General features: G+C 35.2%; 1 protein-coding gene across 14 annotated transcripts in view; it reads left to right on the top strand.

The window, feature by feature from the left end:
* CEP85L (centrosomal protein 85 like) overlaps nucleotides 1-18380 on the top strand; it is a 201164-nt gene that overhangs the window by 171043 nt on the left and 11741 nt on the right. For all 14 annotated transcript variants that reach the window (XM_001502878.7, XM_005596902.4, XM_023650979.2 and 11 more), the window contains 4 exons: nucleotides 2284-2436; nucleotides 4434-4588; nucleotides 9201-9318; nucleotides 9859-9909. In XM_001502878.7, coding sequence (XP_001502928.3) covers nucleotides 2284-2436; nucleotides 4434-4588; nucleotides 9201-9318; nucleotides 9859-9909 — 477 coding nt within the window. The remainder of the gene's footprint in view (nucleotides 1-2283; nucleotides 2437-4433; nucleotides 4589-9200; nucleotides 9319-9858; nucleotides 9910-18380) is intronic.

Genomic DNA, 18380 nt, shown 5'->3' with positions numbered 1-18380 from the left:
ATTGCCTTCTAGGAATGATCTCAATATTGCATAATATCTCCTTGAAAGGAAAAATTTAACCTTTTATAAACAGAACAGGGAAAATTTATCAGTGATGCCTCATTCACGTGGAGCTCATGACTGGAGTTCAGACCTCAGTAACCTCTGTTAATCCGAGACCACACAGAACATTGAAGTTAAAAAAAATGAAAAAAACAAAAACAAAATACGATGAGCTTTCATCAGTGAGCAGGGCTGAAAAAACCCAGGATCCAGTGATTATGCGCGATCAACTTGTGGTCAACAAATAGCAGAGATGGTATCCAATAGGAGAGTGTTGGCAGAGATTTGTGATAAGGGCAGCAAGCCTGAAATAATAGCAAAGACAACAGTTGACCAACCAAAGAAAAAGAAGAAAAGTAGGGCATCTTTGCTAGTAGAAGACTGCATGACTGCACTGTTCCAATGGCTGCTTTTTGAGAATATCATTGTGTCGCATTTAAGACACTTATACAGTTAAGTGTAAATTAGGGAGTGTTTAGTAAAAATAGGCTATATATGTTTACTTCTGTAACTTACAGGGTCATTTGCTAAGGCAAGAGTAGGCTTTGTTGATGGAGCATCTGTTGATGTGGAATCTATTTGCTAGAGAATTTGTGGGAATCTGATTATGAGTATTGTGGAAGACTTGAAAGAACACTGGCTTTCAGTCACACAGTGTGTGTTTAAATCCCAACTCTCTCTGTGTTACTGGTAGTCGAGCCACTCAAGATCTCTGGGCCTCATATTAGAAAAGGGAATTTTATTATGTGGTCTTTCAGGCCACCACCAATGCCAACATTGTGTGAGTTCTGGTAAATCACACATTAAATTGTCACACCAGCAACTTGCCTTTAATCCTGAGAAAGCCCAATAAATAATAGGATTTGTCTGTTTTCCTGTGTTGCTCCTTTCCCAAAGTAATAAATGGATCCTAATGTTATTGATGAAATGAATAGATGAAATGAGATGTGATTTTTTTTTCAAATTGAAGTCGTTTTAATAAAAGTTGTTATACATTGGACCTGAAAGAAAATAGATAAGGCATAAAAGAAACTAGATTGTGGGCGTTAGCTTTAATAAAATTTGAAAGAGTAATCCATTATACTACCAATTACTGGCACTTATTTCCCTGGTGAATATGGGAATAAGCTGTAAAAATATATTAGGCCCCTGGAGTTTACTTTTTAGACAACTGCTTGTATACAGAGATTGTTTTTAATTGATTTTAAGTATGAAAGAGCTTTGAATGTAAGATATGAAATTTAAAGATAGTATATTTCCAGTGGAAAGGTGAAAAAAATTAGTACATAAAAATATGAGCTTCAGCCTATGCAAATTAGGATTTACTAGGATCATGTATGGTGTGTGTCCTATAGTAGGTGCTCAATTAACATATTTCATCAATACTAAGATCACATTAGTGCTAAGGGACACCTTTATTTTATGTAACTTTTAGAGAGAAAATATGCTTCAAGTCCACTTATGACACAATGCCTTAACAGTAGTCTTTCCTGAGGTATAGATTGGTCTCACTAGTCCCTTTCAGGTCCTAAGTATTTGGTAATTTTGCTAAGTTCCACTGGCTTTGATTGAGTTACTTTAGTACATGATAAGTAATTCCTTTGCAAGTCTGGTAGTAACAAAACAGCTTTAATTGCTTGTAGGTTATCTTCCTTTCTTTATTGACATGAAACATTTGGATATAAATTTGAAAAAAATAAGAAATTAGAGTCATTCGTTCAGAGATGAATACTTGCTTCACTGATTTCAAAATTATACTCCACAGCTCTGTTTCTGTGTCTTTCTGGGTACCCAGTAACTTTTTTAATGCCTAAATATAATGGAACATTTTTAAAGGTATTTTAAGCATCATTTAAACTCAATACATAGTTTCAACATATTCATGACACTATTGAAATACCAAAGATATGAATGGGCTTAACCAACTTTGCACATGTGCAGGCAATAAAAACTACATCATTACTGCTACCTGGCTGACTGCAATTTATAGAATGCTGTCACTTGTAAAAGCAAACAAAGTTCAAAAACTCTTGATTTCAGTAATGTAAAAATTTGAAAAAAATATGAATCTTGGAATTGATGAAATCGGGTAAATCTTACGTGAGTTGGTGGTGGTCTTAACTATAACCTGGAACTGTTATTGCCTAAGAATTACCTAAGATTAGGATGCTCAAGATTAGAGTGTTGGTTTCGATTATTAATGACACAAAACCACTGAAGAGTCATAATCTTTTTCTTTAGCTTAAAACCAGAGATAGATACATCAGTAGCCTGAAAAAAAAATGCCAGAAGGAATCTGAACAAAACAAAGAAAAGCAGAGAAGAATTGAGACCTTGGAAAAGTATCTGGCTGATCTTCCAACTCTAGATGATGTACAGAGTCAGAGTCTACAGGTAACATTAAAGAAAATGCTCATTTTTAAATGACGTGAAAACATTTATTTTTAAGTTGACATTTTAGAAGTTTTGTAATTTTTATAATGTAAAATTTTAGTTATATATTTGGCTAATTATAAGTTAAATCCATTAAAATTGCTGCTTTTAAGATTAACTTTAATTAGAAACTTTGTTCATCTAAGCATGAATAGGTCTTTCTTATTGTTAATTAATATGTGGTTACCTTCCTATTGGACTTGTACCTTAACTCTCTCATTTAGTGTTCTACTCCAAAAGGCAGTTTCTAAGCCGGTCTGACACCCGCCCCATACACACACATGCATGCACCACAGTTCTGACCTTTCCCCATATTTTCTGGGATCCACCAAGACTAAACAAGACCATTTTTGACTATCTTTCCAGATATCTGATTTGTTTTCTTTATTCTCTTAATCTCTCCATAAATTCTTTCTTATACTTTAATCCGTGACTTCCATTTACTCCTCTGACTTCTCTTCTGACCATTTTCCTTTCTTAACGATACCTTGTCCAAAGTCTTTCTACTGACTCTGTCCTCTTGAAACCTTACTTATAAATCTGTTAAACCCACTCTTAAGTCTTTTTTCAAAGTGTTTCTAATCATGGAATTTTTCAGCCTCAGCACTATTGACATTTGAGGGTGGATAATTTTTTGTTGTGAGATTCTTTCCTGCGGATAGAAAGATGCTTAACGGCATTCTCTGGCTTCTGTCTACTGGATGCCAAGAGCATTGCTCTGTCACTTTCCCCCCAAACCAAAAATGTCTATAGACATTTCCAAATGTCCCCTGGGCAGGGGCAGATTGCTGCCTGTTGAGAATCATCAGTCTAATCTGTACAGTGTCATTATTCTGCAGACTCTAGAACTGTAATGCATTCTCTGTTTATATTAATTTATACATTGTAAAACTAAGAAAGGGTAATGTCAGGAACAAACTAAAGAAGGAACGCAGGAGTTTGCATGAGCAGGAACAGAAAGGATTATAGATTAAAAACATGCTTTCATAACACCTTACACTCATTAGGATGGCTAATGTCAAAAAAACCAAAGTAACGAGCATTGGTGACAATGTGGAGAAATTAGAATCCTTGTGCATTGTTGGTGGGAATGTAAAATGGTGAAGCCACTATGGAAAACCATATGATGGTTCCTCAAAAAATTAAAAATATAATTACTCTGTGATCTGTCCGTTCCACTTCTGGGTATATACCCGAAATAATTGAAAGCAGGGTCTCAAACAGACGTTTTGTACATGGCACATGGTCGTAATGGCATTATTTGCAGTAACCAAAAGGAGAAGGAAACCCAGGTGCATCAGTGGATGAATGGATAAACAAAATGTGGCATATACATACAATTCAGCCTTAAAAAGGAAGGAAATTCTGACACATGCTACAATACAGCATGGATGAATCTAAGCTCATTTTGTTAAATGAAATAAGCTATTCACAAAAGAGTAAATACTGTATAAGGTACCTAGAGTAATCAATTTATGGAGACAGAAAGTCAAAGAGTGGTTGCCAGGGGCTGAGGGGAGAGACAGTTGGGAATTGCTAATGGGTATAGGGATTGTTTTGCAAGATAAACGAATGCTGGTGATTAGTTGTACAACAGTATGAATGTTCTTAACACTACTGAACTGTATACTTAAAAATGATTGAGAGTAAATTTTATATTATGTGTACTTTACCACAATTAAAAATAAAATTTAAAAAATACCCCCAGATTGAGATCATTCACCTTTCTTTCTCTGTCTTCTGGAAATTTCTGACCCCATTCTCCTCTTCTCCGTAATCTCGTTCTCCCAAATTTCTTTTACACAAAGGAGGAGATAAAGTGTTAAGTACTCTAGATGAAATGAAGATAGTGTGATTTTAAGCATGAATCTGTTAATCCTTGAGAACACAGTAACAGTTTCTAGTAGAAACACATTTAATATTCCACGTGTTATGAACTTTGAAAAATTTCTCCTTAGCTGCAGGTTCTAGAGGAAAAAAATAAGAATTTGCAAGAGGCTTTGATAGATACAGAAAAAAAGCTTGAAGAGACCAAAAAGCAATATCAAGAGAAAGAGGCACAGTTAATATGCCAGAAGAAGAAAGAGAAGGAGTTGGTAACTACAGTTCAGAGGTAAGAAAACCTTCAGTAATTCTGTTATTTTTAAGTTATTTATGTTTTTATAAGGCATTTTACTTAAAATATGTTAATTTATAATTATTACTCTATTCTTCTCAAAGATGTACTGTTAAGAACCAAAAGTACTATGTCACTGAAACGGATTGTCTCAGTTGTGATTTAACATTGACATCTTGCCAGAGGTTTTAGATGATAATAGTAAAAAAAAAAAATGCAAACACCAATTGAAAACTAAAAGCATTAAGACAAACTCTTTGTCTGATAACTTTGTCAAAAAGTAAGTAAAAATTCTAAATAACAAAAAGAGAGGCCACCAAATACTCAGATGGCACTCCTTAATGAGGTGTGTCTAAGTGAAGTTACTGGCACCCATGTGACCCCACCGCAGAGAAACACAGGGCTGTTTTGCCGTGTACCCTCCAAGTTTCCGCACGTATCTTGCCTCATAGACTCTTTTCTTTTAAATTAGTTTAGAAAAAACAGTTAGAATTACAGTGAATGTCATTTGTTAGTATATTTAGCTAATGTATTTAAGCTGGGAAATTAATATTGGATTCTTGAAAAACCTAGAGAACTATGTTATATATGCATCTACATGTACTCGGTTTTATAAAACTTAAACTTTAATAGATTATCAACCATAAATAGATAAAACTAGAATAAGACAACAAAGCAGCAAAAAAAGCTAAATTTAAGAAATACACTCTTAATGCTTATATATATCAATTATATGTGTCAGTGTATTCTCAGCTTTTTAATCATAATCTATCTGATAATTCCATGTTAATATTGCTGTAGTACCACTTTGAGTCTTAAATATGCCTAGTCTACTTTTTTTCTTGGATTTCAGCGCGGAAAAACTGATTTCTGGGACAATTCATTCTTCAGTGTTTCTGATCTCAGCTCCAAAAACTTCATATACTTTTGACTTTGCCTTTATTTTTCTCCTGTTTTCTTGCTCTTTAATTTCCCTTTTTATGTCTCCATATCTTATATCCTATTCTCTAGTCTCAAAACAGCTTCCTGACCTCCATATTCAACCATATAGCTTTTTCTATCATCTTAGTGGTAAAATGAAAAGATGTAATGTATCTGTTCTGTTTTATAGGGCATTATGATCATAAACTCAAGCTGTGTTGTTTTATAAATAGAATTAGGAACACCTGAAAATAATTCGAACGTTTGTTTTGGTCCCCTGTGTGCTTTTATATATTTAATATGATTTTATACTTTCACTTTTATTTAGATTTTCTCTTTTATTAGGTTTTTGGAGAACATTGAGCTTAGTATTCTTTTTTTCTTCTTGTTTTAAGTAATTTTTTTTGGCTTATAATGGTTTATAACATTGTGTAATTTGGGGTGTGCATTATTGTTTATCAGTTTCTGAATACACTTCATCGTGCTCACTCCCAGTAGTCTAATCTTTATCTATCACCATACATATGTGCACCTTTGTCCCTTTCACCCAACCTCCAACCCCCTTTCCCTCTGCTAACCACTAATCTGTTCTCTTTATCCATGTATTTGTTACCTTCCGTATATGAGTGAAATCATGCAGTATTTGTCTTTCTCTGTCTGGCTTATTTCGCTTAACATCATACCCTCAAGGTCCATCCATGTTGTTGCAAGTGTGATAACTTTGTCTTTTTTATGGCTGAGTAGTATTACATTGTATATACATACCACATCTTTTTTATCCATTCATCTGTAGAAGGGCACTTGGGTTGCTTCCACATCTTGGCTATTGTGATTAATGCTGCAGTGAACATAGAGGTGCATAAATCTCTTTGGATAATTGCATAAATTATAGAAAAGTTCTTTTGATTAATACCTGGTAGTGGGATAACTGGATCATATGGTAGTTCTATTTTTAATTTTTTGAGAAATCTCCCTGTTTTCCATAGTGGCTGCACAAATTTGCATTCCCACCAGCAGCGTATGAGCATTCTCTTTTCTCCACATCCCCTCCAACATTTGTTGTTGTTTGTCTTGGTGATTATAGCCATTCTGAGTGGTGTAAGGTGATATCTCATTGTAGTTTCAGTTTGCATTTCCCTAATAATTAGTGATGTTGAGCATCGTTTATGTGTCTGTTGGCCATCTGTATATCTTCCTTGGAAAAATGTCTGTTCATGTCCTCTGCCCATTTTTTGATTGGGTTGTTGGTTTTTTGTTGTTGTTGAGTTGTATGAGTTCTCTATATATTTTGGAAATCAAGCCCTTGTCTGATAAGTGATTTGCGAATATTTTCTCCAGTTGGTGAATTGTCTGTTTTCTTCATGGTTTTCTTTGCTTTGAAACTTTTTAGTCTGATGTAGTCCCATTTGTTAAGTTTTTCTTTTGTTTCCCTTGCCCGAGTAGATATGGTATTCAAAAAGATATTGCTAAAACCAGTGTCAAAGACTGTACTGCCTATATTTTCTTCTAGGAGTTTTGTGGTTTCAAGTCTTATATTCAATTGTTTAATCCATTTTGAGTTAATTTTTGTGTATGGTGCAAGATAATGGTCTACTTTCATTCTTTTGCATGTGGCTGTCCAGTTTTCCCAACACTATTTATTGAAGAGACTTTCTTTTCTCTGTTGTACGTTCTTGGCTCCTTGGTCAAAGATTAACTGTCCATAGATGCGTGGTTTTATTTCTGAGCTTTCTGTTCTGATCCATTAATCTGTTTGTCTCTTTTGGGGCCAGTACCACATTGTTTTGATTACTATAGCTTTGTAGTATGTTTTGAAGTCAGGAATTGTGATGCCTCCAGCTTTGTTCTTTTTTCTGAGTGTTGCTTTGGCTATTCAGGGTCTTTTGTTGTTCCATATAAATTTTTGGGTTCTTTGCTCTTTTTCCGTGAAGAATGTCATGGGAATTCTGATTAGGATTGCATTGAATCTATGGATTGCTTTGAGTTGTATGGACATTTTAACTATGTTTATTCTTCCGATCCATGAACATGGAATATCTTTCCATTTCTTTATGTCGTCTTCAATTTCTTTCAATGATATCATATAGTTTTCAGTGTACAGGTCTCTCACCTCATTGGTTAAATTTATTCCTCAATATTTTATTCTTTTTGTTGTGGTTATAAATGGGATTGTCTTCTTGAAAAGAGTAGTTTTCCATTAGAAATGAAGATGTAAATAAAATATGTAGGTGGATCCCTATTAATGTCATCCTTGGCACCTTTGCTATTTAAGAGATTTATTACTTTTCTAAGTGAGCATGCTTCGAATGAAGCATCTCAATACTCATAAATTGAGAATGTATACATGAAATAAGACCTTATTTGGTGTTTTTCCATGATGGTATATTTTTCCTTCCTCATAGTTGGCTCATTTTCTTTGTTTTTTTTTTTTAATATGAAAGACTTTAATAATTTTAATGTAATTTATTTCTCTTGGAATGTTATTGAATACATAAGGAGTAGTGTCTTTGACACTGATTTGGGAAAGAACTTATTCTGAGATAGAAATAATGTATTTTTCCCTTTTAGACTGAAAAAATAAATACTTTCATGACAAGTAACCATATATTTCGAAGCAGTGGACTACATTCATAATACATAAAAACTTCTCTGGTGCCATTATTTATTAACAATCTGAAGCCCTCATTGTACTTTAGGACTGTCAATTCTTTGTCCATAATCTACATATGGCATTTCTTCTTTTTTTTTGGAAGAGAGAGAAAGCACAGGATACTCCTAATACTTGGAAGAAGAAAAATAATTATTTACATAATGTTATAAACCGATGTTACTGCAATAAAAAAAATTTTCACTAATAAAAATAATTTTAAAATAATGAAAATGTCAAAACTCAGATTATAAGAAGTCTATTTCTTTTAGTACTCTGCAACTCTTGAGTATAATTACAAGCTGAAGTTGAATTCTTCCTAGTGTCTTGCTGTTAGGTTTTGGTTTTGGTCATGATTGTTAATAGTATAAGTTTCTTTAACCCAAACATGACTCTTCTTCCTTTCTCAAGGCTAAGACCGTCTTTCTCCTTTATCCTTTTATTCTTAATGTACCGGAGTGGCTTTCTTTCGTGATTTCCTCTTCTAAAATACTGCTCTCTGCCGGGGGTTGCCTAAGAAACTGTTAGGTTAAGTAATAAATATGTTAGATTGCTGCTCTTATTAATGAAGGAGCAATGTACTTCTGCTGGTTTAGGCAACAACGGTTTTTACAAACTTTTGCTGAGCTCAGAATGAAGGACAAAGACCTCCATCTGTGTTCTTAGGTTCCCTACCGCAATCATTCTAATCAGGGAACTGTGCTTTTGGGGTGAGGGAAAGAACAGGGCTTGGATTGCCGAGCTCAGATGAGGGTCATGAGAGACTTCACTAGGGCCTAAGGATGTCACATACTAAGCAACTCTTGACTCTAGTCTCATACTTGCCATTTCTGAAAAGACAATCAGCCTCCATTTTATTTCTTACTTGTATGAAATGTAAGTACTCAGACTTATTCATATACTGTCTGTAGGTCTTGATTATTGCTTGATTAAAAAATACTATAGACCCTAAAAAGGAACTTCATTTATGTTGAAGTCGTCTACCAAAATTAGCACACAGAACTTATTTTCTTCATATAATTGTCTTCCTAAAACAAACAGTTTGCAGCAAAAAGTAGAAAGATGCCTTGAAGATGGAATCCGCCTTCCCATGTTAGATGCAAAACAGCTTCAGAATGAGAATGAAAACTTGCGAGAGCAAAATGAGAATGCTAGTAAGGTCAGTCCATATCTTTGTTTATAAACGTGAAGTCTATACTATGTGGATATGTGTATATAGATATATAATTTATAGTTCTTTTATTCAATTTATATTTTTGCTGGTATTTAATAGCTTATGGAATTTTTAGTTTGAATGTTTTTATTTGGAAGTAGCCATTTAAGTAAATTTAAATAATTTAAATTTAAATAAAAGCCAAACTCAGGAAATTATATTACTTCTTAGCAAAAACAAAAAGATATTTTTTTCCTTCCTAACTTATTCAAAGGCTGTCTCACAGTTATTTTTATAAATTGCATAAATTATAGAAAAGTTTTATCGAGAACTGGTGAAGTACTTTTGCAGTTTTATATATGTGTGATCCAAATCATAGGCTATTTAAAGGATACTTGGTATGGATACATTTGTGAAAAATAAAATCACACCCTGATTTTTTTAATAATAAATTAATAATTTCCTGTGCTTTGCTTTTTATTCTTGAAATATTGGTACTTTTAAAAAAACAATTTGATTCAAACCGGTCTATTTCCTGTGTTTTAGATCATAGACAGCCAACAAGATGAGATTGACAGAATGATTTTAGAAATTCAGGTAAGGAATGTTTTGTGCTGATTTTAATTTAGCTATATGCTGATTTATATGCTTAATGGTTACATAACCTAAGAAATAGTAAAGCGTATATATATTTTTTTGTATGAAAAGATTAAGAGCACTTGAAATGAAGTTGCAAATTTTTTAATATTAATCTTTCAGTTTTTTAGAACGAAAATGCTATTTGGTAAATCGACTCTTAAAAAAGTTGTGAAAGTTGTTCTCTATTCGTCACCATTCCTCTTTTTAATGGGCTGTAGTCTATCTCTACTACTGAGATCACATTTGGTTAAGGTCATCAGTGATCTACTAATTAAAGACAATGCACTGTTCCTAGTCCATTGTGACTGGGCATGGAGCCCTCTCCCTCCTAATAATTCCAAATATCTGGGCCCAGACAAAATACTCATTAATTCTCTTGTCTTATCTTTTGAAGCAGTAACTGTCTTTTTGGGGGCAGGGGGTGGGTTCTTAGCCGTTCTGGCCATCTAGGTCCATAGGTTTAGTATATAATTTGCTCACAGAGACAGACAGCGAGTGTTGATAACTGGCCAACTTGGCTATACATATCAAGATATTATTTTAATAGAAAATTATAGATGAAAACAAATATGCCTCAGATAATGAGAAAATTTTTTGCTTAACATTACTTGTTTAAATAAACTTGTTATTTTTTTGTCCCTCACAGTTGAAGAAGCTAAGTGTTTTGTTTATTTGTTGTTTGGTGGTTTGTGATGAGTATAGAAGGTGTATACTCTGTAAAAACCTGAAAATATTGCCTGTTCTGAAAAAATGAATGTGAATTATTTCTCTAGCATTGGAAACCACAGAGAGAATCCTAAAGAGAAGACTTTGGGTTGAAAAACTATTCTCATTCCTTTGTACTACAGTTGATGGGCATGTTATCAAGTTGATACACATAATATAGCAGTTCCCTTCAATCACTAGTTCTTTAAAGCTGCCTAGTTTCTCCCAACTGCTTGCATAAAGAATGGCCAGCCTTACTCCTGTGCAGAGTATGATGGCCTTCCCATATGCTATAGCTCTGTTTTTTTAATTTCTTCAAGTTCTTTTGCATAGCCAAAATAACACAAAATATAATTAATGATGGCAGAGAGCTTCCCAACCTTTTTAAAACATGAGTTATGCGTTTAAGCTATCAGTATAATAGTTATTGTAAGATTTCACTGCCATTATAGTTTGAGTGTTTTGTTCCTCCATAGTTCCGGGAAGTAGTTCCATTTTAGAGTGTTTAGTAGACAAAGAAAACTCAGTATTATTAGAATTTCATGTTTCACTGCTTCTTCTATGTCCCTGCAAACTGTTGAGAAGACCAAATTTGTTAAAAGTTCATTAGGCTGGTTTGAAATATTGCATTGCCTTGGGTACAAGCAGGTTATTCTTACAGTTTAAATTTTATGACAAAAGAGAAAAATAAAATCTTTTGCTGTGTTCGTTTTATGTCCAATTTACAGGAGATAAAGATAAGGCAGCGTTACAGAGAGAAAATGCTATATTTAAAGTACCGCTGTAGCTTACCACCTTGCGGTAGAAGTCGTGTACTAACTGGTTTAGGTCAGTGGCAAGTTTATTGCTTCACAACGATGGAAGTTGAGGAGAAATCAGTCTTCTACTCATTATATTGTATTTGTTGAATATAGAAAAAGTAGTAATTCATATAAAACTGTATGCTGATTTTCATATTGAGTTCAGTGCTATAGAAATACAGATTTATCTACTGTTTTGTTCAGTTGTCAAGATGATATTGTTAACTGGCCTGAATACCTTGTGTATTCATTGATCATTTAGAAATATTGCCTTTCTTTATATCCATGAAACCAGTATGCTGAACTGGCTGCTTCTCCTACAGGTTTTTCTTCTGTCGATATACAATATAGAAAGATGTTTCGCAGTACAGTGTTCCCCATCATTTCTATAAACATGGCTGCAGTCAGAATGTGCATGAGTTCTTCATTGGGCATTACCCTCCTTCCTACCTATTCCTCAAAAGCGCATTTCACTCACATAAGCGTGTTTCCAGTGAGCTGTTATCACTGTAATCTTTTGGTGGAAGAGATACAGATTAAAAAGTTTGTTATGTTTACTTGTTTTCTCTAACATTAAAATGTTTCCTCAGGGAAAGATCTTATGGATTTAAGTGGTCTTTCTGAATTGACAGCTGTCTATGAATTATCATGGTATCACAAAAGACAGAATGATGCTTTAAAGGTCATTAAGACTGTTCACTCTTAAAGGCGTGTTTGGAACCACCAATCTCAAAACTGTGACAGTCTGTCCTATTTAGAACACTTCAAGAATAAACGTTCCCACAGCGTCAGAAGATCTTATTCCAGTTTTGAGCAAATCTCTCTTTAAGCCTTCATCCAGCAGGTTTTCTCAGTGGAAATGGTGGGAAAATGGGTCATAGCCAGTAAAATGTTTCATAGGTAGAATATAACTTTTCTTTAACCTTAATAAATATTGATTGATATAATGTTCCCCATTATTATTGTGATGTTTATCTCCTGTTTTTGTGTTATCCTAGTTTTGTGATGTGTCCTCACGTGAAGTTCTTTCTTCCTAAGTTTTTAAATTTTTACGGAGTTTTACCTATGTGAAGTTGCTTTATAATGCATGAAAAACTAAAAATATTCTTATCAGGAATTAATACTAATTTTTGAAAAACCTACAGCCAAAAAAGTCTCCTATCAAATGAAAAGTAGCTTTTTAAAAAGTACGCTTTCTGTGCAGAGTTTGTACTTAGAATGAGAACAGTCTTTAAGGTACCTATAGGCCTGTTGTATGCACATTATAGTTGTTGCTTATTTAAAATGTTAGAAAAAATATGTAAAAGGTGGATTTAACTTTTGAAAAATCAGTTCTTTGAGATTTGAGGTGGGGGCGTTGCAGGAAAGGAATCAGCTTACTTGAATCATGAAAGAATGTTCTTGAGCCTATATGTGCTATTGAGTGGTCACCAAACCTATATGAATATTCAGATTATTTGGAATGGGCTTTTTAAAATACAGGTTTCTGGGGCCCATTGTGAACCTAATGAATCAGTATCTCTGAGGTGAAGCTTGAAATATGTATTATTAACAAGTTCCCCAGGCAATTATTACTGAGAGCCTGGCAATGGTCCTAGTCCTAGAGTCATGAGGAAATGTAACAATCCTCAGCATTCTCATTGGACCAGAAATGGAATCCACTGGGAAGACTGAGGTTTAAGTGAAAAAAAGAAAAATGTGTAGTTCCAAGACACCTGGGTGTTCTTCCACATTTGAACTGTTTTGGTAGCTCTTGCATATAAGCCTGAGAGCAGATCAGGAGCTGGAAGAAAAGGAACCCAGGCAGGTTGTTTTTTCTTTATGTCATGCTGATTTTTTAATAACAGCTTTATTGAGATATAACTCACATGGCCTACAATTTACCCATTTTAAGTGTACAATTCGGTAATTTTTAGTATGCTCACAGGTATATGAAACCAAGATCACAGTCAATTTTAGAACATTTTTATTGCCTCAAAAAGAAACCCCTTGCCCTTGAGCTATCACTCCCTTAAACCCCATCCCCTCCCCTGCCAGGAAGCAATAACTAATCTACTTCCTGTCTTTATAGATTTGCCTTTTCTAGACATTTCATATGAACGTAACATGTGGTCTTTTGTTTTTCTTTTCATGCCCACACCAATGTTAAGCTCCATTAATTGCCAGCTGATCACTCTGTTTTCAGCAATGCTGTGTGGCATAAATTGCTTCACAGGCTGACCCATTCTGGCTCCTTCAAAGGAGATTTGTTCTCTTCCTAAGAGTGCTCTTCCCCGTTGTCACCTTCACTGTTTCTCTCTGGGAATGTAGCTACCTGTACTTTAGCCTATGCCTTCAATGAATGTAACGGTATCCTCCCAGCTGCCTCTCACCGCAACCTCCACTCTTTTTGAAGTGCCTTTAGGCTTGAACTTTTGCAACACTGTTGCAAATGAATTCAGTTCCTTTAGGGAGACATTTGGAGCACTCTGTTCTGTGGCTGGCTTCTCCCCAGGCAGAATCTCTGAGCCAGGTCAGTGCGGACCAGAGCAATGTCAAGCTTCTCTCTAAGTGAGTGTCTAGGATGTGAGCAGAAGCTCTAGATCTTGGCTTGCCTCTCGCAGTGTGGAACCCCTGCCCCAGAAGCCAGGGCACGGGCACTCAGGGCCCCAGTATTTCAGTGGTGCTGCACCCAAGGTAAAGCTTCATCTTAGGAGGGAGCCTGAGCAGAAGAAGGGAGCCCCCACCTTTTGGGTGTATTTACCTGGAACTTAGCTTCACCTACAGGTAGCTGAGGGCAGAGTGAGAAATGCTGATGTCCTGCCCTTTCTAGGAAGATAGCTCTCCGAGTGGGAGCTGAGGGGAGAGGGGTCCTGTGTTACGGGCTGTGCCAGTCTGGAGTAGAATTCCCATCTCGCTGAGCTGTGAGTGTGTAGGGATGGAGTGGATTTTCTTTCAAATACCACAGATTTTTGCTGTTCTTACTAAGTTTTAGTAGATTTTCTTGAATATATGTTTCTTCATTTGCTATATGCCCTCAGGACCATTTCCAGAAACTGTAAATGTGTTCTTTTATAATTTGCACTGGGGCGCGAGCCTGAGGAGCTCCTCATGCTGTCATGCTGGGAGTGGAACACTCAAGCAGATTGTTTTTAAAGTTATATCAGGGAGCAGGATGATAGTTAGCTTAAGGAATTTGAGTTGTACACTGTCTTTGATTCTTAGAAACCTAAAAAATGGCAATTTTTATGGTTTTTGCAATTCCTTATTTATTTCTCTTAGTTTTTATAAATATTTTGAAAATTCTCCCTTTTATCAGTATGGAGGAGTGAGGAACAGGGATTTAATATTTGTCCACACTTAGGCCAAAGTGAGAAATGGGGCCTCTATTGCCACATGCAGAGGTATCAGTGATGTGATGATGCTGATGCTAATGTTACATGTTAGGGGAAGTGTGCTTTCTGGTCTATATTTATCTCTAAACCTTAATAGTAATCTTAGAAGGTAAGAAAGAGTGTCTTCCTTTTGTACATGAAGTTGCTGAGATTTAAAAAGGTGTGCCCAGGGTCTCTGCTGAGATTCTAGTTCATATCTGACGGACCTCAGAGTTTGTGCTCTTGCCATTACTCCTAGCTGCCTCAAAGTGAAAATCCCAAAAGAAAGACCAAATGCACAAGAAAAGTGTTGGTCTCATCTCTGTCTTGTATAAGCCTTAGGAGAGGGATTTATTTTAAGGGTCTTTTCCTGGAATGAAAGATACTTAAACTGGAGCACAGTGGAAAACTAGCTTTCTGTGGGAAGCACCTGTGTTCAGTTGCCTAGAAGTAGAATTTGGAAATTTTGCTTTTAAGGTGAAATTTTTTAGTAGATTACACTCTACAATATGGTGGTGTTGTTAGCTCCTTGAGATCAAAGAAAATGCCCGGTTTTTTTTTCTGCTACATTTATTCCGAGAGCTTTATAATGGATGCTCTAGAGTCTGAACAATCCTTATCTAATTCAGGTCTTAGCACAGTGCCATGTGCATAAAAGACAGTCCCAAACTATTTTTGAATGAGTGAACATAACCTTTTTCTTAAATAAAAACTAAATGAGGTATTGAGTGGTTAGTTTTTCATTTATTTGTTAGTTTAGCTCATTCAGTAACTGTTAACTGAGTTTCTGCCACAGGCCAGGCACTTTTCTAGGGGATAGCTGGTGAACAAAAGAAAAAACCTTTGCCCACAAGAAAATTCATCCACGTTGCTGAATTTGGAATGGGCCAATTTTTTTTCAGCTTTATTGAGGTATAACTGACAAAATTGTAAGATATTTAAAGTTTATATCATGGTGATTTGATAAAAGAAATGGGCTCTTTTTGATATTTAGTGTAAGAAGAAAGGAATTAGTGTTTGTTCATAAATATTTTGCACCAGGTAGAGGTCATTTAGGCTTTTGAATTGTAAGCAACAGAACCAATGCAATTTAGCCTAAGCAAAAAAGCCATAGCATCTACTGTATTTTAAGAATGCAGAGATATCTATGGAAGCCATAGAAGGGAATGAAGCTCGGCTTCAGGAAGGAAAAGGCATTGTTCCTTCTCTCATTGCAGTGGGTTTCATTATTTTCTCTCTCTCCAGACTGACTTCCTTTCCTTTCTCAGCCAATATGGCAGAATATGGCTGCCCCACAGCTCCTAAATTCTATAGTGCATTTCCAGCCACCTGCAGAGACTAACGCATAGACTCTAGGTCTTAGTTCCTCAGGTTTGGTCAAGTGTTCAGTCAGCCTGTACCAGTGAGCTATGACCTGAGAGTACAGATGTCCAGTACAAGTATGACTACTTATGATTCATGGAATTTGTGAATAGGCAGACACCCAAAAATGTGGTCTACATACACACTGCATAATTTTCCTAATACCTTACAAGGTAGGAAATTCTTTCTAATGAATTTGGAGCCTAGAAAGATTAAATAACTTACCCATGATTGCACAGCACGTAAGCTGTGGACCCAGAACTTAATTATCTCTGACTCTAAAATCTTCTGCTGTTACCATTAACTCTCTACTTTCTTTTTTTAAAACTTATTTATTTTTATTTAGATATAATTGACATATAACACTAGTTTCAGGTGTACAACATAATGATTTGATATTTTTATATATTGTAAAATGATCACCGTAATAAGTATAGTTTACATCCAACACCACATGGCTTATAAATTCTTTTTTAATTGTGATGAGAACTTTTAAGATCTACTGTCTTAGTAACTTGCAAATATACAATGCAGTATTATTAACTGTAGTCACCATGCTGTACATTACATCTCCAGGACTTAACTTGATAACTGGAAGTTTATACCTCTTCACCTCCTTCACCCATTTTGTTCCCCAACCCCCACCCGCTTGCCTCTGGCAACCACCAATCTGTTCTGTGTTATCTATGAGTTCAGTTTTCTGTTTGTTTAGATTTCACATATAGGTGAGATCATACGGTATTGTCTTTCTCTGTCTGACTTATCTCACTTAGCAGAATACCCTCACCCTCTATCCATGTTGTCGCAAATGGCTAGAGCTCTTTCTTTTTTTGTGGCTGAGTAATACTCTACTGTATAAATCACATTTTCTTTATCCTTTCATCCATCTCTGGACACTTACGTTGTTTCCATGTCTTGGCTATTGTGAATAATGCTACAATGAACGTGGGGGTGCAGATATCTTTTTGAGTTAGTGTTTTGGTTTTCTTTGGATAAATAACCAGAAATGGAATTGCTGGATCATATGGTGGTGCTATTTTTAATTTTCTGAGGAACCTCCATACTGTTTTCCATAGTGGCTGCACCAATTTACAATTCCACCAACAGTGCACAAGGGTTCCCTTTTCTCCACATCCTTACCAACACTTATTATCTCTTGTCTTTTTTATCATAGCCATTCTAATGGGTGTGAGGTGATATCTCATTATGATTTTGATTTGCATTTTCATGATGATCAGTGATGTTGAGTTCCTTTTCCTGTACCTGTTTACCATCTGTATATTTTCTTTGAAAAATATGTATTCAGAACCTCTGCCCATTTTTTAACAGGATGGATTTTTTTGTTTGTTTTTGCTAAGAATTGTATGAGTTCTCTATTTTGGATACTAACCATTTATCAGATATATGATTTGCAAATATTTTTTCCCATTTGGTGGGTTGCCTTTTCATTTTGTTGATAGTTTTCTTTGCTGTGCAGAAGCTTTTTAGTTTGATGTAGTTGCCCTACTTTTTATATTTTTAATGCCATAATTTTTCTTTTTTTATCTTGTGTATCTACTAACAAATTGTTGTAGTCATTTATAAGTGATTAACCCACCACCTTTATAACATTATTCTGAGTTTTGCTATATTTTTACCTTTACCAGTGAGATTTATAATACTTTCATATGTTTTCCTGTTACTAATTAGTGCCCTTTCTATTCAACTTAGAGAAGTGCCTTTAACATTTGTTGTAAGGCTACCTATCTAGTGGTGATGAACTCCTTCAGCTTTTGCTTGTCTGGGGAACTATTTGTTCTTCAATCCTGAAGGACAGCTTTGCCAGGTAGAGCAAACCTGGTTGGCAGTTCTTTTGTTTCATCACTTTGAATATATCATGCCACACTCTTCTGGTCTGCAAAGTTTCTACTCCAGAATCTGCTGATAATCTTATGGGAGTTCTCTTGTATGTAATAAGTTGTTTTGGTCTTGCTGCTTTTAAGATTTTCTCCTTGTCTTTAACTTTTGACAATTTAATTATAATGTGTCTTGGTATGGGTCTCTTTGGGTTCATCTTATTTGTAATTCTCTTGGTTTCCTGGATCTGGATGTCTGTTTCCATCCCCAAGTTTGGGAATTTTTCAGCCATTATTGCTTCAAGTTAAGTTTTATGTCATTTTCTCTCTCTTATCCTTCTGGGACCCCTATAATGAGAATATTGTTCCATTTG

This window comes from Equus caballus, chromosome 10 (genome assembly GCF_041296265.1).
Source record: "Equus caballus isolate H_3958 breed thoroughbred chromosome 10, TB-T2T, whole genome shotgun sequence".
NCBI lineage: Eukaryota > Metazoa > Chordata > Mammalia > Perissodactyla > Equidae > Equus > Equus caballus.
Note: the sequence above shows the minus strand (reverse complement) of the source record. Positions and strands in the feature narration are given on the sequence as shown.